The sequence below is a fragment of the Puma concolor genome, chromosome F2 (genome assembly GCF_028749965.1).
Source record: "Puma concolor isolate L17-30 chromosome F2, mPumCon1.1.hap2, whole genome shotgun sequence".
Classification (NCBI taxonomy): Eukaryota; Metazoa; Chordata; class Mammalia; order Carnivora; family Felidae; genus Puma; species Puma concolor.
This window is the reverse complement of record NC_141684.1, coordinates 5,052,060-5,074,817: the sequence shown is the minus strand read 5'-3', so window position 1 is coordinate 5,074,817 and position 22,758 is coordinate 5,052,060. Positions and strand designations below refer to the sequence as shown.

The following is a 22,758-nucleotide window of genomic DNA, read 5'->3' as shown; positions in this document are numbered from 1 at the left end:
TCCTGGAAAACATCCTCACACTTGGGACTGAAACAGAGATGATGAAACACTGGTAACTAAATAGCCAATCAGGGATCAGACGCTCCGTCTAAATGTTGTCAGCGCCTATGATAATTTTTTCAAATGCCTTATGGAAGTCCTTTTGCCTTTGTAACCCTATCTCTTGCCTCCAGCTTGGAGCACACCCCATTTCGGGGTCTGTGTGTCTCCCGGATTGCAGTCCCTGAGACCCCAAATAAAGGCATACATTGATTTTGCAGTGTGACTTCGCTTGTTTGGGAAAACAGATGAGTGTTATTAAAGTCTAGCCAGATACTCTTGACAGATAATGGAGGTGATCCCGTCCCTGTTCTCCTTGCTAAAAAAAAAAAAAAAAAAGGGAGATTAGCAAAGGTTAATTATATAAATTTATTATCCTAAAATACATTTCTTTCTTGAATTAAACACAAGCCTTGAAAGAAGGTTGAAAATGAAGACAGTTTTCCATTGGGATGGCTATTCCGGAGCAGTATTTCATAGGTCCCTAAATGCATCTTCATTATTCGCAGCCACCACAGAACAAAGGCTGCTAGTGGCCACCATCACATCACGTGCTCTTTCCCGGAGACAAACCTAGAATTGTACCCCCTTCACAGGCTGCTCTTCTCAGCGTCTCTATTTCTCAGGTGCATCCAGATAAATAAATCCCAGCAAATGAGATGTAGGAGCATCATCCGCCTGCCACTGCTCCCTGCCCCTCCCCCCCCCCAAAAAAGAAGGCACTGTTCCTCCTCACTCTACTTTACTCTCCGTCCAGCCTGTGGCTCCATCCAGGCCATGGCCAAAGCTTCAAAAGTCAGCCTGGACCCAAAGGTGGTCTTGAAAGTGGATGCTGTACTTCAGGACAAAGGAGCAGAAAGACGGCTGGAACTTGGGGTCTGAAGGCCACAGGGACACCATACCAATGTGGTCTGCTCACATCTGGAGTTTAATGTGGGTGAAAAATCATCTTTTGTCTGGCTTAAGCTCCTCTATGTCATGTCTGCATCACTCACAATCCCATATAATTATTAACCAATATTGGTGTTAACACCACACCGTGGGAAATGCTGATTTAAGCCCTCAAGCATGCTGTGAGATACAAATTATGATCCTTATCGTACAGATAAAAGACCTGAAATTCAGGAAGATCAAGTGACTTTCCCAAAGGCACAGAGCCTGTAAGAGACTAAGCCACGTTGACAGTCCAGCTTTCTCTGCCTTCAAAGCCTCTGGAACCCGGACTATTCTGTCCCTGGCCCAATGCCCAATTTGTCCCATTGCCTATGATGAAACTTAGTTCTTAAAATAAATGCAGAAATATAAAATTCACTTTTTTATTATTGAAACGGCCACTGACTCAACTTGTCCAGCAATTCTGGACTGGGCCCCAATATGTAGGACACCGGCCATCAGCAGGCACTGTTCTGTCCCTTGGCCACCACAGTCAGAATGCCTGCAGTTATAGGCTGCCCGGGGGCCTAAATGGTTGAGCTGAAAACAAAATGATGAGATTCAAGATAAACATAACCCTGCAAGGTCAAATTAGTAAATGCTTCATTAAATCTCCTCGAAATAATATACTGGTCACATGTAGTCTTTACAAATATTATACTGCGTTTGCAAAGATCTTATAGGTAGATTGCCTCACTTGCAACATTTTCCAAGCATGCAGAAAAATCACAATTGTTCACGAATAAAGAGTCATTTGGAGTTAATTAATTAAAAAAAAATTTTTTTAGTGTTTTATTTATTTTTGAGACAGAGAGACAGAGACAGAATATGAGCAGGGGAGGGAAGGAGAGACAGGGAGACAGAATCCAAAGCAGGCTCCAGGCTGTGAGCTGTCAGCACAGAGCCCGATGCAGGGCTCGAACCCATGAACCAGAAGATCACGACCTGAGCTGAAGTCAGACGCTTGACCCACTGAGCCACTCAGGCGCCCCTGGAGCTGATTAATTTTAAAAATTTTACAGAAGAAAAAATGTGCATTGGATGTGGGAAATTGCTACATTTTAATACAGCTCCTAGAAAGTGGAGTGGGGTCATCAAAAGTAGGAGTGCCTGGGGCCGGATGGAGGTCCTGAATGAGTTCTAGGGACTCAGTGTGGTGGTGGGGGGGGGGGGGGTGGCGGGGGGGCGGGGGGAGGATCTCCATCAGCAGGAATTTTGCCCTTGAGAATGTTCCTCCTCCCTCTCCCCATCCCTGATCCCCACATGCAGTGGGGGTGCAGACTCCCTCATTTTAAATGTGGAAAATCCTGGACAAAACAGACCTTATCACTCCTCGCGGTTGAGAGAGAGCCCCTGGCCTAGCCAGGGCACATACCCAGCAGCACTGGACACACAGAGACAGGCTTTCTGCCCTTTATAGCAGTCACTATTTCGTGCGCTCAACCACCTCCTCTAGCTCGGAAACAAATAGTTCTTTTCGTGGTGACACTCTTTCCATCGGCACCAGATGAAAATGCGTCTGTGAGCAGGTCAAGAATGAGGACCCTCTGCCCCGTCTACTCTCAGGGACCCGTCCTTTATGTTACGGCGATAAGACTCGAGAATTTCTTCACGTAACTAAGCCACTGAGCCGAGAAGAGGCAACCATCCAATTATCTGCCATTAGTACCAACTTACTAGCGACAATTACATCATTTCCAGGTTCTCAGCAGCAAGTTCATTGTGCGTCCCCACATGAGTTTCCTCTTCAGTATTTTCTCTGCTTACCCTCTCATCTCACTTCTAGAGCTGACTTAGGAGGGGTGGGAGTGCGGATTAGACACTACAGGGGACCCTACAGGGAGGGGATCCTCTGACACCCCTGCATGTGGAGGCCTGAGGGGGCCCCTCCCCTGGCAGACCTCTCTCCCCCTGATACTCCCAATTCCATGCATCTATTTCATTCTTAGACTTTCAGAGCCCACTTGGCCAAATCAGAAAGAGGCTGTCTTGACTCTTTGTTGTTTTTTTTTTTTAAATAATCGTTTTTTTGAACAACATTTTAATGACTATTAATTGAAAGCCCCAGAAACAGCATGCTTTCTCATTGAGATGCTTCCTCCCTGGGTCGCTGAGCCCTCAAGAGCTCACTATGTTTGTTTAATTGCATGAAATTCTGCCTCTTTTCTTCTTTCTTTCTTTCTCCCTCCCTCCCTCCCTTCCTTCCTTTCCTTCTTTCACTTGAGAGAGAACAGAGAGAGAGCATGAGTGGAGGAGAGTGGCAGAGGGAGAAAGAGAGGGGGAGAGAGAGAATCTCAAGCAGGCTCCACACTCAGCATGGAGCCTAACTTGGGGCTCAATCCCACACCCCTGGCATCATGACCTGAGCCAAAATCAAGAGTTGGACGCTCAACCGACTGAATGGCCCAGGCGCCCCCAGCCTCTTTTCTTTCTCTCTTTGGTCCAAGTTGTGTTCCCTGGTCTTCCATTCACCGCTGGACAAACATACAGGGAACGCCAACTATGTTCCAGGCGCTTGGCAGGCTCCCAAAGCAAGAACTGAATATGACAACATGGCTCCGGGGCTTTAAGTCTCATCTTCCACATGGAGGGTTTACTTATATCCCTAAGTATCAAAACAAACAAACACACAAACCGTCAAAAAGCGACCTCATTTTAATAAGACTAGGAGGACTCTGAGCAAGGTAGGCTACCTTAGGATGTCCTTTTCATTGCCAGGGTCTCTCAGGAAACCCCTGCTAGGAACCTCCAGTAATGGAAAGTTCACCAGGAAGTCAACATCCACGGGGGCATCCAGGACTTCAGAGAGCTCTGGAAACAGCTCGGGCCACACAGGAGGCACTCAAGAAACATTTACAGAATAAACAAAACCCACCAGGGTTACCGGTTCAGCCCATGTAAATTTCACGCATGTCTGCGGATTCTGGCTCCTTCGATAAAACTAAAAATAGCCAAAGTTTATTGAGGGCCTAGGATGTCAATCTCCCTTCTAAGTGCTTTCATAATATTAACATTTTCAATTCTCAGGACGCCATGAAGAAGGGAGGAGGACCATGAGGCCCGGGGAGGGTGGCAGCAAGTCCCGGGTCACCCAGAGGGAGCGGGACCCAGCCGGCTGCGCTCCACAGACCGACCCCGCTCTCTCCCCCACCCGCAAGGAAGGCCACTCTGAAGCGTGCGTCGCATCGTCTCTGCCAGATGCAGCAGGGGTCCCTGGCCTACCCTCACCTTTCCCTCAGGTGCCCGTGCCTCAATCACGCTCACCAGGTGCCAGCTGCCCCCACACAGGTGCAGGCTGGCGGTGCCGCTGCCTGGGAGCAACCTTGCCAGTGTGGGGGGAATAGCAGGCCAGGGTGTCCACTCCAGGTGTGCCCAAGCCAAGTAGGCTGAGGCCAGGTGTGCCCCCGCCAATGTGCCCACCCCAGGTGTGCCCGCTCCAGGTAGGCTGAGGTCAGATGTGCCCACGCCAGCTGGGCTGAGGCTGGGAGGACCTGCTGGGGGGCTCTCCTTGGTCTCTGGACAGAGATTTGCCCTGACGCCCCCAGGCCAGAAGTCAGGACACCTGGAGGTCAGGTGTGCCTGGCAGAGTCAGACCCGGGGAAACAGCACTCAGGCCCTCCCAGGGATGCTGCCCGAGCCCTGAGCACCTGGCCTTCCTCCTCCTGGGCCCTTGTCACTCTCCTTGCCTTTGTCACTAGGCCTCTTGGGCCCCCACCACCGTGTCTGAGCTCTGAGACAGCAGGGTCTGCCATCAAGCTCTGCTTCAATAATTTTTTTAAGTTTATTTATTTATTTTGAGAGAGAAAGAGAGAGAACACAAGCAGTGACAGAGGGAAAGAGAGAATCCCGGGTAGGTTTGCGCTTACAGCGCAGAGCCCAACGCAGGGCTCCAACTCACGAACCGTGAGATCATGACCTAGGCAGAAACCAAGAGTCAGACGCCTACTGACTGAGTCCCCCAGGCGCCCCTGCTTCAACTGCACCTCACACACAGCCGACTTTCAGAAACTGGGGTTTGATGCGGAGAACCTCCACAGAAGCTACACTAAACGTGGGGTGGCTTTGCAGACTGTTCCTGCCAAACGTGGCGGGCGCTGAAGCGAGGAGGCCATGACCTTGTGCGTGTGCGTATGGGGGCTCCCAACGTACCCACACACGTTACCTTACCTGATCCCCAAAACAGCCCTACTGTTTCTACCACTGGTGTCCCATTTACAGAGGGAGCTAAACAGAGGCTCCGGGCACAGGGTCACGAGGAACCCGGGTGAACTCAGGTCTGGCTAACTTCACACTCTACTTCCTATAACACAACTAACTGCTATACAGCTTCTAGTGGTTTCTGGAGGCGGATGATAAAGCAGCGGGCCCAGAGATGAGGGCTTGTGTGCTGGTAACCTCTTATGGATGGGCTCCAGTGGGAGAAGCCTGGGGAACCCAGGGCAGGGGAAGGGGGGAGGCACACACAGTGCATTTCAGGGAACCAGCCTGATCCCGCAGGGGGACTCTGGAACATGAGTTACATCTCAGCCTGCCCCATCCTGAGACAAGAGGCTGGGCTTCCCCATCCCTGTACTAACAATCACGGGTACGAGGCAGGGGTCGGGGGTGGTAATGGGGGACGATGGGACTCAAAGCCTCAGGCAAGTTCAAATCTTGAACAAAGTGCTTGTTCCCAGCAGCCTGGGGTGATCCTCCAAAGCCAGCTCCCAGGTGCCCGTGAATGAGAGCACGCTGCGCGGTGCGGGAGAAGCGCGGAAATGGGGAGGGTGCATGCTGTGAGCACGTAGCTGTGAGATGCTCCGACGGGGAACTGGCCACTTTCCCGGGGCGGGACGTCGCCCTCAGAGAACCGGCATCGGCTCTTTCTGCCAATCTCGTGGATCCGAAGAGGCAGGAGGGAGGGACAGGCATGCAAAGTGGAAGGAACAGCAAGGGCAGAGGCAGAGACGCAAGAAGGATGGTGTAGCAGATTGGAGAGAGCTTCCCGGGAGGGACTTGCAGGTCAAGCAGGCTGAAGGATGCCACAGCGAGCTCAAAGGGCGAGGGATGAGTGGCTCGGCCCCAGTGGCAGCTGGGTCACGGGGCCAGCCAGCAAAGCAGACTCCTGGCCTGCCCACAGGGTCGACAATGAGGGACCCGGGCTTCAGTGTTTCTGAGCTGACTGCTGCCCAGAAACTGAGCAGGTGGGAGAAATTCCATTAACGTCTCGGTTTATCCAGAGACACCCTTCCTGATGGCCCCAGGTGGGTACTCAGAGCCCCAGAGTTCGAGTGTTTTACCTGCTTAGTGTTCGCCATGAAAACAGGCGTATTTGATATTTAGGTGCACTTTAATGGACCCTGAAAAGAAATGAGATGGATTCCCTTAAAGAATAAATGTCACCCCGCCCCCTACACGATGAAACTCTTAACTGCTTCCACTTAATGGAAATGGAAATCACCTCTCAAAACATTACTAAAACTAATCATAGTAATTTTTACACGTTTCCACAGTTTACCGAGCTATTTTTCTCTGGCCTTCATGAGCCATGAGTAGCAGATGCCTGTTTGTGCCTAATCACCCCACACAGCCTCAAAGATCTGAAGTTCCCGGACCCACAGACTGACCTCAGCGGCCATCCCCCCAAGGGGAAAATTTGTTAACACCTCTGGGAAGGAAGAGACTGCAAAATCTATTCAATAGCACCGCTCTGGTGAAAGGAAAGGGTCACAATTCAGTATACTTAACATTTATTCACAGGTACGAACCTGCCACTTACCCACAGCCCTGACCCCAGGAGAAGAGAGGAAACAATTCTAAGAGACCCAAAAAAGGTAAGCAAGGCTTTGAATCGAGCCAAACCGCATTAAAAAAAATTTTTTTTAAGTTTATTCATTTTTGAGAGAGAGAGACAGAGCATGAGTGGGGGAGGGAGAGAGAGGGAGACACAGAATCCAAAGCAGGCTCCAGGCTCCAAGCTGTCAGCACAGAGCCCGACACAGGGCCTGAACTCATGAGCAGCGAGATCACGGCCTGAGCCAAAGTCGGACACTTAACCGACTGAGCCACCCAGGCGCCCCAAAACCGCATTTTAAAATGTCTCACTTCTGGCCTCTCTCCCTGTTACACCTCAAGCCTCACATGTTAAGTGGTCAAAATTCACCTCTGTCTCTCTCTCAGGTCGTAGTGCTTTGGCTTGTAGGAGGCTTCTGAAAAGTTCCGGAAGAGCGGAGAGACTTCCTGGCCTCAGTAAATCATCACATGACCACCTATAATTGATACTTCTCTGTTTTCAGTAATGACCGAGATGCCGTGGACCTCAGATTCACCAGGGCCAAACACCGCCCCCCACCCCCACTGCACCCACATCCACAGAGAAGTGGCCCCCTCTGTGCCCTGCCCTCAGTTCCAGGGGCAGACCTGCCATCCATCACAGGTGATGGCACGTACGTCTGTTCTGTAATGCTGGGATCTTTCTAGAATGCCCAGGGAGACAGTTGCTCCTGGCTGGCGGGAGCTCAGAGCCCCTCGCAGTGTAGTCCAAGAGAAGAAACCATTGGTTTCCCAGAGAAACCTTCCCCAAGTCACCTGTTAAGCACATACTGAAAGAAGGAAACAGGACAGTGCACAGGCAATGGCTGCATTTCACGCGGGGAATTATTATTTTTTCTTATTCACAGACTCTAACCATAAACGTCGAGCTTGGAAAACTCAATGAGAAACTGTTTCACATCCAGAGAAGCAGTATCTAAATCATCTGCGAAACCGTTTCCGCAGACTGTGGCTGCCAGAGAACGGGTATGTTTAAAAAGAGAACAAAAATGTAAAATTCTGCCCCTTGATCTACGAGACAACCTCTTGCGTTTGAACAGCCTGGGTTTATAAGTCTTCTGAGTGCGCGCATCTCCTGGGGCCAACCTGATGAAAAGAAGTCGGGGGGCTCGGTCGGGCACGACGTGGCCCCCAGCCCCGCCTGCAGTACTTTCTCTCCTCCCCTTGGTCCCCCCGCCACCCCACAAGTGTCCTGTGCACACCTTGCACCGCTCAGGCCCCAGTCATTTTGCTACATGCGCCCAGATCATCCTTCTCCACCCTTGTCTGTGGGGCCAGCTTCCGCTCCAATTCAAGACCTCACCTGGGACCCCATCTCAAGGTCCATCTCTGCTGGACTCGGGGGACACTTCTCTGCCTCCCTCAGGGGACTCTGAGCTCCCCCACAGCAGCAAGGCAGATGCCCATCCCCAGCAACGTGTCCCAGGGACCAGCATGGGCCACAGTGCTGCTCAGAAAGGACGACTGTCCGCACAGAAGGGACACTTACTCCAGCTAACAGGTGCCGTGAGCTCGCTGTGCACTCCAGGCACCACTCTCAGACATTTCTTTGCAAAATTCATTCGATTCTCAACCCCAAACCCAAGAGGTAGGTACCTCTTACCAGCCCCACCCTGGTGAGGAACCCGAAATTCAAACTGGCTAAACAACTTTTCTAAACCCACACAGCTGGCAGGTGTCGGACGTAGGATTTGGACCTGCAAAACTCAGAGCCTATGGCTCTCACCACTACTCAGCTCTGCTTCTCTGGACACGGCATGCTTTTTCCATTTCTGTTTTAGAGATAAATGGAACAGAAAAGCCAAATTAAATCATTTGTCCCCGCAAGACCACTCCACTAATGTAAAAATAAAGACATCATTAGGTCCCATGTGTTTTGACTCCTTCTGATTCTTTTTTCAGTATATCCTACTTCATTGTCTAAGCATACATTTTTCTTTCTTTTTGCTTCCTTAGAACTACGTACAGGTGATGGAAATTAGGTCTGGATGATTGTATGCAAACAGCACTGTTAAAACTTCCTTCATTGTTGTACCTGCAGAGGGCGCCCTACCTGGGGTGGAGAATACTCCTCCTCCCCTTGAAGGTGGGCTGGTCTTGCACTTTGGGGAAGGGACCCCTTGGCAGTTACCAGCCCAGCCCTTTAGAGACCTAGAATCTCCTCTCTCTCTCTCTCTCTCTCTCTCTCTCTCTCTCTCTCTCTCTGTGAACTGAGCTACCGTTTAAGAAGATAGACCACTCAGCTGGAGACGGGACCTCAGCTGTTGCCTTGGGCAGTCGAGCATCCCAACCAAGGGATCAGACATGTGAATGAAGACGTCAACCATCTAACCTCTCTGCAGAAATCTCAGCTCAGGGCAACACATGTGTGACCTGGCTGAACCCAGGCGACTGAAAACATCAAGAATAAATCATCATCCTAAACCGCGAAGTTTTGGTGTTCTTGGTGCTGCTGCCATATCTAACTAAACATGATACAATCGGAAATTCACCTTGAGTAAGCAACCACACATGCTGTCTCTTCTTCATGCAGGAATCCTTGTTGTGACTGTCGCTGGCCTCTCTGTTAGCAGTCTGATCTAAATATTATGCTCCTATAAAACCCAAGGGCACAGCAAGCGTACCCTAATTATCCCCGCATCCAACAAGACCAAAGAAGAAAAAGCAACCTTTTTTTCCTCCCCCAAACTGCATTTCATTTTTCTCTTCTCTGTTTCTGTGGTTCAAGTCCTCCTTTCTCCAAGCCGCCTGCTGGTGGGGACTGCCAGCCCCAAGAGAAGGCTCCACTGGTGACAAGGAGTTGAGCTCAGGCTCTAGAGTCACAGGGGAGGAACGGCGTCCTCGTCGGCTACCTGGGGATGGCTGTCGGCAGGGGGGCTGGGGTGCCAGCCCCACCAGATTTCTGCATCCCAGCCTCGTCCTGAGAACAGACCTGGCCTCGTGCCCCAGATCATGTAGCCACTCACAGGTCAGACTGACTGGGCACTTCCTTTGTGCCAGTTCCTATCCTGGCAATTGACATTTGTACTCTCTGTGGATGTGAAATGTCCTCCTTTATCGTCTCTAAGACAAGAACACTACAGAGGATGGATTTTTATCCTCGTCCTTTTCTTTTAATTGTTTATTTATTTATTTTGATGGGAAGAGAGAGAGAGAGAGAACATGGGGAAGGGGGAGAGAGAGACAGAGGGAGAACATGGAGAAGGGGAGAGAGACAGAGAGAGAAAGAGAACATGGGGAAGGGGGAGAGAGAGAGAGACAGACAGACACAGAGAGAGAGAGAGAATGAATCTCAGCAGACTCGCACTGTCAGTGCAGAGCCCGACGTGGGGCTCGAACCCATGAACCATGATCTGAACCCAAGACCAAGAGTCGGATGCTTAACCAACTAAGCCACTCAGGTACCCCTATCCTCGTTATTCAGCTAAGGAAATAAAGTCCAAGTTGCCAACTCCTGGGGTTACACACAAGTTCATGCAACGTCAGGTTCCTACTCTCTCAGCCAATTCCAGCGACCTTCATCTGGCAGAACTTGGGACGGAGACAGCGCTCACCAAGCAGGGCACCGCAGGCTTCCTGAATGCACACGGGACACGGGAGACTTGGTCTCAGCTGCCTGATTTCTTCGCCAGAGAGAGGAGCAGAGTGGAAGACACGGAACACCGTGGCAATGCAGTGACTTATTACTTAATGCTGGACTCTGCCCAGGGCCGGAGGAGGAGCAGGGGGTCTCCGGTATCTTTCCTTTTAGAGCCCACAGGCTCTGCCCATAAACCAGCGGCAATCTGTGATGTCCTCTTGGGTGGCCTGAGCAGCCTGCTCTGCCCTGCCCCTCCCCCGCCTCCCCCAGGGTGGAGGTAAGCCTACCCGGCTGGCTGGTCTACACTCCCAGTACGCGCCAATCTGTGGGTATTTAACTACATTCGATTTTTTTTTTTAGAGAGAGAGAGGAAGAACAAGCAGGGGAGGGGCACAGAGAGAGGGAGACACAGAATCCGAAGCAGGCTCCAGTCTCTGAGCTGTCAGCACAGAGCCCGACACGGGGCTTGAACTCACAAACCACGAGATCGTGACCTGAGCCAAAGTCGGACCCTCAACCGACTGAGCCACCCAGGCGCCCGAGCTGAATGCAATTCTATTCACCAGAGTATCATTGCCAATAATGAAGAGGCCCAATTACCAGGGAAATTCCAAAAGGAATTTTTTGAAGGATACCAATGACCAGAGCTTTTGACTCTACCAGATCAATGTCCGCAATAATCTTTACTACCTTTATTTGTATCTTTAAAGTTCAGCCAACTTTCCATAATTCCGTCTTCTTATCTCCTTACTTTCTCTCTACTCCACCCCAACATCTTTCTCCTTCTAGAAATATGATTGATCCACGCATCCTCCCAAATTGACTAACGTATTTCATCTTGGCGCTGATCCTCATTTCTTGTGTAAGAAGCTCCATATTTTGGACTCAATACCCTATCGCACTGAGCACCAGCAGGGAGCCCCGGATGCCCCCTAATACCCAGCCTTCTCAAAGCTAGAAACTGGGCTGTCCTTGGCACTCCCTCTCCCAAAGCTGGAGTGTTGATCTTGACTCCCGCCTTGTGTCTGAGAAGAACCATTAACCTGCCAGCTTACTCGGTCTGATTCTCAGGACTGACAACAGGATTCTTCCTACCCACTTGCTGGAGGCCGGCTGCCGTCCTTTTTCTCCCTGACTTGACCCTGGCCAACCCCTCACAGCCAGGTTATCCCTGGGAGAGGGTGTTCTCCTTCAGCCGGGCTCCATCATGCACACATGGCCACGCCAACAGTGGGTCTCCATTTCCAAAATGCACGCATCAGACACGCAACATGACTTACTGATGCTACCATGTACGTTGCACCCTGCCGCGCCCTGGCATGTAGTGAGAAATGACGGTTTACTGGTGGAGAATAAGCACCCCACTCCCATCCCGCTGCTCACCTGTCTGCCCGACGACGGAGGCGCTCAGTCTGTGGGGGATCCTTGAGGACACCTTCAAGGTCACTCGGATCTGGTAATACCTATGGAAGGAACAGAGGACAGGCTGATGAAGATCAGACCCCTTACTGTTGGCTTCTTCCAAAAGTAACCAGACTTAGTCCTAAATGCCACAGAGAACCGTGGAAGTTTCTAGGCAGCATGTATGATCATTTGGCACCAAAGAGGGATTCATTCTGTCACCACAGTGGGAGAGGGATGGGACGGGGCCAAGATGGAAACAGGAAGTTGAGTTGACAGGAGATCGTGCGAGACACATGCAAGATTGGTGGCAGAAGGGACAGGGAAAGGAATAGGTGGGTTGGTCATAGGGCACAGGTACATTAAGGGGCATGGTTTTTCTTTAGTCAGAAAAGTCCATTCTAAGGGAAAATGGAAGCTTTAACGCGTGGGGCGGAATCTATACACAAACTGAGTTGCTGTCCTGTTGCAACACAGACAAATACTTCCTTTAGAAACACAACAGCTGAGCTGTCGATCCTGGGGGTACGGCCAAACGCTGTTCCCAGTGCATTTCTGTGCCCTTATTTTTAACACGTCACTCCCATTTCCAAATCCCATCATTTCAGGACACTGTGCGGGTTCCCACGCCATCAGCAAAGCCTCTGATCTGTCCGCTGCCTCCACAGGTGCAGAAGCATCTTTTGCAATTCCGTGCCTTGCAATTAATGGCCCTTTTGCTCGCAAGCTCTTAGGAACATTTCTGGCGTCATAATTGTTCTCCCCTTCCACCAATTTCAAGCTCATTGTGAAACAGAATGTGCATAAAACCAATTGAAACAGAGGTAAAATGGACCATGAACACATCCATCTCTGATGGCTCACTGAGCTTGTGGCCGGGGGCGATGCTGCGTGCTGAATATCCCCCCAGGAGGTTCTGTTGATGGTCTTGTGTTCGTTTTATGTGTGTGTGGAGAGTGGAGGAGATGCGGAACACAGAGCACTGGGACCAGAGTCACAGCTGGAGTTTGGGTGACCTCACTTGTGAGCTGGGTGACTTAGAAGATACCACACAGCTTCTCTGAACTTGTTTCTGCGTCTGTAAAAGGATGACTTAAAAAAAAATATATCTGCCATGACATCTGCTTCCAGGAAAGATGGAGTGGATATAATTTTCCCACCACATACGACTAAAACCTCTAGACAATATAGGTGAACACAAGATATTTGCAGAAGAAGGAATCAAACAGTCTAAGGACCTCAGGTACCAAAGAGAGACAGGGTGGTGAGTTCTCCACATTTTCTTTTTGCCTCACATGTCCCAGAGAGAAGCCAGCTATCCAGAGATTCTAGTGGCTGCAGACAAAAAAAAAAAAAAAAAAAAAAAAGAAAGAAAGAAAGAAAAAGAAAATCCCCAACAAAAATGCCTGCTTCCTCTAGACAAAAAACCAGAAAGGGGGCAGCCAAGCACGACAGAAAACTTTTAGCCAATAGTAGTTGTACTCCAGCCACACTACACACAGAAACTGTGGTCTCACCTCCGTCCATCCCGGCAAAGGCCAGTGGGAGCCTCGAGGTCCACTCCTACCAAAGCTTTAACAAGGCACCTTCCTCGCCCAGCAAGAGAAGGTCTTTGAGAAGGGGGCCAGAATTTCACTACTAATGGATGGTAAGGAGAACCTCAACAACCCTGGTTTAAGTACAGACCATGTGGGGGGGCCTGAGTTTCTACCCTCCTCCCTCTGCAGTAACAAGGGCACAAATTTGCTCAAAGGATTTCTGACAAAGTTTCAAAAGCAATTCAATGGAGGAAAGGTGACCTTCTCAGCCAATGGTCCTGAAGCAACTGGACATCCGTAGGCAGAAACCAAACCAAAACCAAACAAAAAGCTCCACTTAAATTTCACACCTTACGCAAAAATGTATTAATTCAAAGTGGATCATACACTTATAGGAAAAAAATGTAAAACTATTAAACCTTTAGGAAAGAAAATAAAAGAAAGCTTTAAAATCTAGGGACAAGGGCGCCTGGGTGGGTCAGTCGGTTAAGCGTCAGACTTCGGCTCAGGTCATGATCTCACGGTTCATGAGTTAGAGCCCTGCGTCAGGCTCTGTGCTGACAGCTCAGAGCTTCAAGCCTGCTTCTGATTCTGTGTCTCCCTCTCTCTCTGCCCCTCCCCTGCTTGTGTGCTGTCTCACTCTGTCTCAAAAAATAAATAAACATTACAAAATGTTTAATAAATTAAAAAATAAAATCTAGGGATAAGAGTTCTTAAACTTGACCCCAAAAGCATGATTCACACACACACACACACACACACACACACACGCACACACACACACACACACACACACAAATTGATAAACTCGACTTCATCAAAGTTAAAAACTTTTGTTCCGCAAAATGTGCTATTGAGAGGGTTATATTATGACAAGCTACATGTGAGAGAAAATATTTGCAAATCACATGCCGTTGGCCATCATTACTTATGGATTCTGTATCTGTGGATCTGCCACTTGTTAAAGTTCATCTGTAACTTCGCACTCAATACTCACGGCCTCTGTGGTCACCCAGACATGCTCCTGGGGAGAAAGGTCTGACTCACCTCACGCGCATGTTTCCACCTGAGATCGAGCTAAGGCAATACTACCTTCTTTTTTCAGTTCTCATGGTGTAAACAAATTTTGTTTACAGTCTACTTGGTGCCACTTTTTATTTTGTATTTTTGTGCTTTTTGTGGGTGACTCTGCTATTTAAAATGACCCCTAGCAGTGTAACTCAGGCCTGAATGAAGCTCGTCTAACACACTGTAGTGCCATCCAATGTCCCTAACAGCAAGAAGGCTGTGATGTGCCTTGCAGAGACAACAGTGTATTAGATGAACTTCGTTCAGGCCTTAGTCACAGTGCTATTGGCCATGAGTTCAAGGTTAGTGAATCAAAAGTAGATAGATAGATAGATAGATAGATAGATGATAGATAGATAGATAGATAATGGATGGATAGATAGATAGGTAGATAGATGATGGATGGATGGATGGATAGATAGATAGATAGATAGATAGATGATAGATGGATGGATAGATGATAGGTAGATGACAGATGATGGATGGATGGATAGACAGATTGATTGATAGATAATAGACAAATGACAGATGGATGGACAGTTAGATGATAGATAGATAGATGGTAGACAGACAGATAATAAACAGATAGCAAACACTGCCTTAAACAGAAACACACCTAAAACAAGGTTAGGTATTGATCAGTTGACAAACAAGTTGTGACCAGAGGCTCCCAACTCCCAGCTCTATATTTCCTTGAGGAGCAATGGCTCATCACACAGAGGCAGTTTACTACCATTGTGGGATCCCCAGAGGGGCACAATAACAAGTAACCTCACTCATCTGGGTGAGGGAGACTAAGCCAGAGAAGAAAGTCCCTGCCCTGTCCATAGCAGACAGCTGGTCCTCAGCAGTTGCTAATTACCACTGTGCAAAGATGCTGATTGTGTACCGTTAGATCTTTCAGGTTTTCCAGGGAAGATTGAAATTGGGATTTTTGATAAAACATCTTTCAAATGTTAACCGTTGCTTCATAAATTAATGACAGTGACAACAGCAAGAGCGAAACCATTGGAGGCAGCAACCACGGCCACCGCATTCACAATCAAGCGCTGTGTCGACACATTTGCAGGCTAACTCCCCTGGCGTCACCAATCGGCAAACTCTGATTTATACAAATACAAAATGTCACTTCTAGTGTTTAATAAAAGACCTATGCATTTCCATAATTTCATCATCAAAAGAAGAGAGGCAAATCCCATGTACTATCAGTTTTGATATTCTAATGTCTTCTTCTCTGAACACGAAATGGGTCAATCATCGCCAGAGGCTACGCATCACGACTCTGTCAGGCTGTGCTTGGAGCAGTTATGCATCAGGAGCCCCGATGTATGCAATCTTGTTGGGTCCTCTACAAATCCTCTGTGAGAGAAAGGACCATCCCAGCTGCTAACCAGAGCGGACACTGGGCCACTGGAAACACCCAGCTACCGACCCAAAGTAGTAATGCTAGCAAAGGGCAACCAGCATTCCTTTCCAGAGATGAAATGTATTTTTTTTTTATTTTTAGCCTGCCACCCCTCACATTTTACTGCATAAATTAAAACCTTTTATAACTAATTCCAAAGCACTGTCTGAGTTCTTATTCCTTAAAATCATTTGGTGTTGCCGAATCTTACTTCAAGGAATCAGTCATCATTTTGAACTTCAGATGCTTTACAGGCACTTATTGAAAGAAATAAGTTTCAATGAGACTGGCTCAATTGGGCTCTGCTCTGATTAAACAGAATGCTTAAACCCCTTTAATAATTCTCTTCAATCTGACACGAATTTCTGCCAGGTCATAAATCCATAAACCATGTGTCAAACATGACATACATTATATCATTTCATCCCTGCAGGAAATCTTTGATATGCTTACTGTGATTTCATTCTTAAAGATGAGCAAACTACCCTCTGGAGATGAAGGGATTTGTCCAAGCTCACACATTCAATAAGTAATGTTAGCACATCTCCAGGAATGACCTGATTATTTCCCACATGGATTTCCCTTAACCGTCTTAGAGCCACCTTCTTCTGGCTGGGGTCGTTCAAGGAAGACACTGTGAAGGAGGGAGGAGTTAGTTTAAGTCCTTGGAGGATACGCAAGTGATGGGAGAGCAAGTTCCAGTCAGAAGGAAGAAAGAAGCTAAGACCAGGAGATAGAAACTTCCAGACGGTATGCTAGCATGCTCCAGTGGTGTAGACTTGCAGAGAACTCCTTTTGGGAAATAAATAAATCTAGTCATCTTTTACTTTATTGGCTTCCATCTATAAGAGTGGCATAAACTATGTCCTTTACATAATGTGGTAGCAGAATAATGCCCCTTCCCAAGGCGGTCACGTCCTAATCTCCAGAACCAATAAAAGAGAGTTAAGATTGCAGATGGAAGGAAGGTTGCCAACCACCTGGCCTTGAAATTAGATTATTCTTTATTACCTGGGTACACCCAAGGTAACCACAAGGGTCCTCCCAAATGGAAGAAGGAGTTAGAAGAGGGAGAGTAACAGGGTGAAACAATGCGAGAAAGACCCTACCAGCCACCGCTGCCATCAGCCAAGGTGGAAGGTGCCATCAGCTAAGAAAGGCAGGCAGTCTATATGAGCTGGGAAAGACAAGGAAACAAATTCTTCCCTAGTACCCTCCAAAATGGATACAGTCCTTCCAACATCAAGATTTTAGCCTAGTGAGATCCATTTCAAACTTCTGACCTCCAGAATTGTCAGATTATAAATTTATGTTGTTTTGAGCCATTTAATTTGTGGCAATTTATTGCAGCAATTGTAGTAAACTAATGTGTATAGGTTTTCAAATTTCTTCATCATGACGAAACGAAAGGAAAGGAATGATTACCCCCATGTTAACAATATACAAACTGTGACTCAGAGAGGTTAGGTAATTTTCCCCTAGTCGCACGGCTACATAATGGAAAGTTTAGGGATTAAAACATAGGGCCATTTGATTAAAACCAAGCTCTTATCTGGGGAGGCAAACACAGGTGCTTTAAACTTCATTAGCCTCCCCTTAACTTCCCCATCACTATTACCACCAGGAGTCCAATCACATTCTCCCTCTGATTGCTAATGCATTTCCCTTTGTTTTCCCAAAAGCACCTTTAGAATAAGAATGCTATCTTTTCCTTCTTTTGTATTCCTCCTTAGAGCTCTTAGCACTGTATAAGAACAGAAAATCATCTAATAAACATTTGTTCTTGGTTGATTATAGAAATATCCACTAACCACCAGCTGTTCTTATTCATCTCTGTATTTCCAGCAACTAACATGGTGCTTGCACATAGTTGGCATTCGGTGTCAGAGGGAAGGAAGGAAGGGAGGAAGAAAGGGAGGGAGGAAGGAAGGGGCGGGGAGGATGGGAGGAAGGAAGGGGGTGGGAAGGAAGGAAGGAAGGAAGGAAGGAAGGAAGGAAGGAAGGAAGGAAGGAAAAAAGAAAAGGAAAGAAACGGAGAGGGAAGGAGGAGAGGAGAGGAGAGGGGAGGGGAGGGGAGGGGAGGGGAGGGGAAAGGAAGGCAGAGGGAGGGAGGGAGGAAGGAACGAACAAACGAACAAACAGATGGACAGAAGGAAGGAACGACGGAAGGAAGGGAATAACGGAAGAATCCAATAACGGATTCCTTCAAAAACCATGGGGTTATACAATCCACTCCCAACATATACAACTCTGCGAGTGACTAAGAATCCACATGCAATTTTTATAAAACTCGCAAAACTAGAAATGACATTCTATAATGGGAATACAGAGATCTGTGACATTTTGTTGCAATCACTTTCATATCAGGGATGATATGAAATAACCACTCTGACCCAGAGGCAGTCAACATGACCCAAAGTACAAATCACTGTGTTTGCAAAAGGGTCAAACCGAGACTCTGGAGTAGGTCCCAAAGCAGGCAGTCTTCACATAATCACTTTCCTTCTCTGAAACTCTTTCCTCACAGGTGATGATATCTGTACAGCCTCACAGAAATGTCATGCGATGTAAACAGGACGTGCATGTAAAGCCCTTGGTGTGATGCTCAACCTTTAATATTTCATTAAAGAGAAAATATTGTTGCTGCTATTACCTGAGGCGTGTGTTATATACACATCCTCCCCCAGCCGTGATCCCAATCTATCCTCCAACCTCATGGCTGGGGTGAAGCAGGGGGAGAGGTGATGGCCTTGGTGGGACAGGTTGAGAGATACCTGTGGCACATGGTACTTGATGATACAAAACGGTGGGCATAAGATGTGATGCTCTGCTACGACACGGCTGTGTCCACATGGCTAAGAAAAAGTCCTCCTCTTGGAGTCTTCTGAGGCTATGTAGCATCGTGGGTAAGGGTGCGAACTCTGGATCCATGCCCTGACTGGCTGTGTGACCTAACAGGTCAGTGCAAGACCCACAGGTCCCTGGGGAAAACTCTCTGGGCCTAAAAGGGAAGCCAGGGAAGTCAGACCAGTAAGAGAGGCCTTGGTAGTCTAAAAAAATTAACTAAAAAAAAAAAAAAAAGACCCAGGAAATGACCAATACACCTTTACTGTACATTCATAGACTGACTCATCTGTTCTGACAGTATCCACCCACAACAGGACTACAAACCACTCTGCTGGATTTTATTGGCCTCAACAGCAAATAATGAGATGCTTTTTCAAGAAAAATCCACTCTAATATTTCAGCAAAACTTGCCTAGATACTTTGATATGGCCAAAACATAATGATTACAGTAATTCAGATTCCACTGATGTCTACCGCGATGGCCTTTCTCTTTCCTTATTCCTATCTCCTTGCTGATCCAGAAGGGTCTATGTGATTCTCACACCATGAACTGTCTGCCCAATATCCATAATCCCCTCCTTCCCTACAAAACAAAAACCAGATTTTGCCAGAGAAGGAAATATGCCTACCTAAAAACACTCACCCCTCCTGACTCCCTTGCAGCTAGGAGAGATCTTTTGATCTTCTCTCGGCTAATGAGAGAAAAGGATACATTTCCCAATGGAGCAAAGAGAAGCACTTTAAAAAAAATTTTTTTTATGTTTTGTTTGTTTGTTTGTTTGTTTTTTTGAGAGAGAGAGAGACAGTGTGAGCGGGGAAGGGACAGAGAGAGAGGGAGACACAGAATCCGAAGCAGGCTCCAGGCTCTGAGAGCCCAACGTGGGGCTCAAACCCACAAACCGTGAGATCATGACCTGAGACGAAGTCGGACACTTAACCGACTGAGCCACCCAGGCACCCCAGAGAATAGCACTTTTAAAGAAGTCTTGGTTTCATGATCCTTGGGGCTGTCTGTCCCTTCTCTGACTTTGTCTCCTGACTTGATACAGAAAGAAACTACCAGTGGGCACTAGAACATCCATCTTTTGGCCATGAGGATAAAAGCCACATGGAAAGGATGGTGCGCAGAAAGACAGAAGTCTGAGTCCTTCATATCCTTGTTGAAGTCCAGATGTGGACTTCTTGTGACATCTTATCATCTTTAAGCCAGGATCAGTCACATGTTTGATCATTTGAAGCCAAACACAATCCTTACAGATAGAATCTGATTCCAGACTCTACCAGAGACATATTTTCTCTAAGCGGAAACTTAGAAGACGTGACATAGCCAATCTGACTTCTCTTACTGTCTTTTCTCTGGACAGTGGAAAGCTGAGCTTTTCCTTGCAGTAGAGGCATTAAAATCTAAGAATCTAGATTAGAATTCTCGGTTAGAAACAAAGCAGGTCTTTTTGTCCACTAGAGTTTAAAGTCCTTAGTGTGGGAGAAGGGTCCTCTCCATAAAGCTGGACCTAAGTCTTGGCACTCTCCAACAGGGTTTAGGGCTAAAGCCCCAGGTGACAATAAAGCACTTTTAGCTGAACTCTATGAATATGCTGTGAATGTATGTGTCTGTCCTGAAAACTTCAGGGATGTGGGTGGTCAAAGGTTAAAATTGCCAACTCCTGTGTCCTTTCCAGCTGTGAACTAGGCACCTCCTCTGCCCTTATTCCTCTCCTTTGTGTCTAGCAGCATGTGACATTCATGCCGACAGAAACCACAATAATTTTTCATGAAAACTCTTAGAATTGTATATTGCATTCCAACTTACAGGTACGGAAATAAGATTTTTCAAAATCCCCTCAGTCTTGGGTAGTTTCCTCACACAAATGTACAGGTCAGGACTCAGCCAGAGACCTCAGGCTAACCTTCTGCACATACCTAGAGCTCTCTCTCTCTCTCTCTCTCTCTCTCTCTCTCTGCCTCTCATAATAACAGCTTTGAGTTGCAGGCACTTAATAAATATTTGTTCAATCAAATTGTTTTTGAATTAAATGTCTATAAAAACCCGTACACAGTTGAGGCTCCTGGGTGGCTCAGTCGGTTAAGCATCTGACTCTTGATTTCGGCTCAGGTCATGATCTCATGGTTCATGAGTTCAAGCCCCACAATGGGCTCTGTGCTGACAGCACAGAGCCTACTTGGGATTCTCTCCCTCTCTCTCTCTCTCTCTCTCTCTCTCTCTCTCTCTTTCTTCTCTCTCTCTCTCTCTCTCTCTCTCTCTCTCTCTCTGCACCTACCCTACCTGTGCTCTCTCTCTCTCTCTCTCTCTCAAAATAAATAAACTTAAAAAATTAAAAAAAAGGTTACTGCATTTTTCATGGTGCTTCCTGACCATGCACTGGTCTATCAACAGTGCACAACTTCATGTTTTTTGACCTCAAGTTGGTAGCTTGACACTGGCCATGGCAGAAGTATTTACACCATGGAAATTGACAAATGTGTTTTTTTTTTTTGAGCCAGTTTTTTAACATTTCTCAGCACCCTACAGCTCCCCCTCAGGACCACCCCTCCATTCTTTTAACCAAAGGAAACATGGATCCCACACAGATTAAAAAGGGGGCAGTTTGGAACAGTTCTAAGAAAGCCACAGTTAGGAGGGACTCCAACTATTGAGCCTTCAGGAAAAATCTATTTATTGCTCCAAGACACCTCATCGAATGAAGTTTACACTCTTTTCACTCCTGGGATAATTCTCCTATGAGTCAGAGGGGAGAATAACCTTAAGGTGTGTGCTCTGAGTATAGATTCCAAAGTCTTATCAATGTAGCTCTACCTCTTTCCCCTCTTCTTACAGTAAAAGCAAAACAAAAGTGATGAATCATTAAATTCTACTCCTGAAATTAACTAACTAAAAAATGAACAAAAATTTTAACAAAATAAATGAAATAAAATAAATTAAAAAAATAAAACCAAAGTCAAACCACAGTAGGCATAACAATAATCATGATGCTTTTTGTGCCGCTTAAGACAACTTAAACTCTCCTGGCTTCAGTTGTTCATTTGCAGATGGGGATGGTCAGTTACCTTCTGGAGTTGGTACAGACAGAAATCAGAATCAATGTGTAGAGGAATACTGGGCTTTAAGAAATGATGGGTATTCTTTTTGCTACTGTTACTTGTACATATCCTGATTTGTTTGCGAACAACCATCCCTATTCACAAGAAGCCTCTTAAGGAACTCAAAGCAGCAACACAGGAGCCTAGTTGGAGACACCATAGGTAAGAAATGGGATCTCAGAGGGTCTAGAACCCTGGACAGCGCCTCGCCATCCCTGCATCTCCCTCTGCTGTTTTCATTCACACTCACTGGTGAACCTGTTGTTCCCACCTAATGAGTCGACACAGACAGGGTTTCTAATTTGCATGAGTGGCCATGTGTCGATGTTGCTCTCAGCAAACTCGCGGGTGTCAGTCTCCACATCACCCAGAAAAGAACCATTTGCAGGTAAAATGAAGACCCCTTCCTGAGAGCCAATATGGAGTGGGATTTCATCACAAGATGTCTGGAACATAGCGCATACCAAACAGGTGCCACTTCTCTTCCCTTTTGATTTGAGGTAACACTTGATTTTCTTGGCATTTGTGTTGCTTGATTAAATGAGGTTAGGTAGAAGCAGGCTTTCAAGCTTCTTGCACAGCTTGAAACGACATGGGTAATTTAAAACCTCAGACCAGAAAATCTGCTGTGCAATATCACACTGTGACCAGGGGCTCGGCAGAGAGAATTTTTCTAATTGGCAAGACCAGATTCAACATCCAGTTCCAAGAAGGCAGAGGGTGGGGACAGGTCTCTCATGTACAGGGATCATGAAGACACCCTGGGGAACCCAAGGGCTCTGGCTTTCGCCTCAGACAGACCAGGTATTAAATACCGGATTCGTCACTTAGGAGTGATGTGTGACCTTCAGTAATCCATTCACCTCTCTGTACACGGGTTTTCTCGTCTTAAAAATGAGTCGTTGTGAGGAACAAATGGGATACTACAGGCAGAGTGCCTGGCATAGTTCATGAGACCCTGTAAGCACCAATTCCTTCTAAAATATTGTTGTAATTATTTTTAAATTTTTTTAAATGTTTTATTCATTTTCTGAGAG

The 22,758-nt window shown here is 47.2% G+C and overlaps 1 protein-coding gene across 5 annotated transcripts in view; it reads right to left on the bottom strand.

The window, feature by feature from the left end:
• FAM135B (family with sequence similarity 135 member B) overlaps positions 1 to 22,758 on the bottom strand; it is a 282,778-nt gene that overhangs the window by 126,395 nt on the left and 133,625 nt on the right. For 4 of the 5 annotated variants that reach the window (XM_086695631.1, XM_086695629.1, XM_086695627.1 and 1 more), the window contains exon 3: positions 11,747 to 11,826. In XM_086695631.1, the coding sequence (XP_086551757.1) occupies positions 11,747 to 11,826 (80 nt within the window). Of the gene's footprint in view, positions 1 to 11,746; positions 11,827 to 18,549; positions 18,777 to 22,758 lie in introns of all 5 variants that reach the window. The other variant, XM_086695630.1, reaches the window with a different exon arrangement.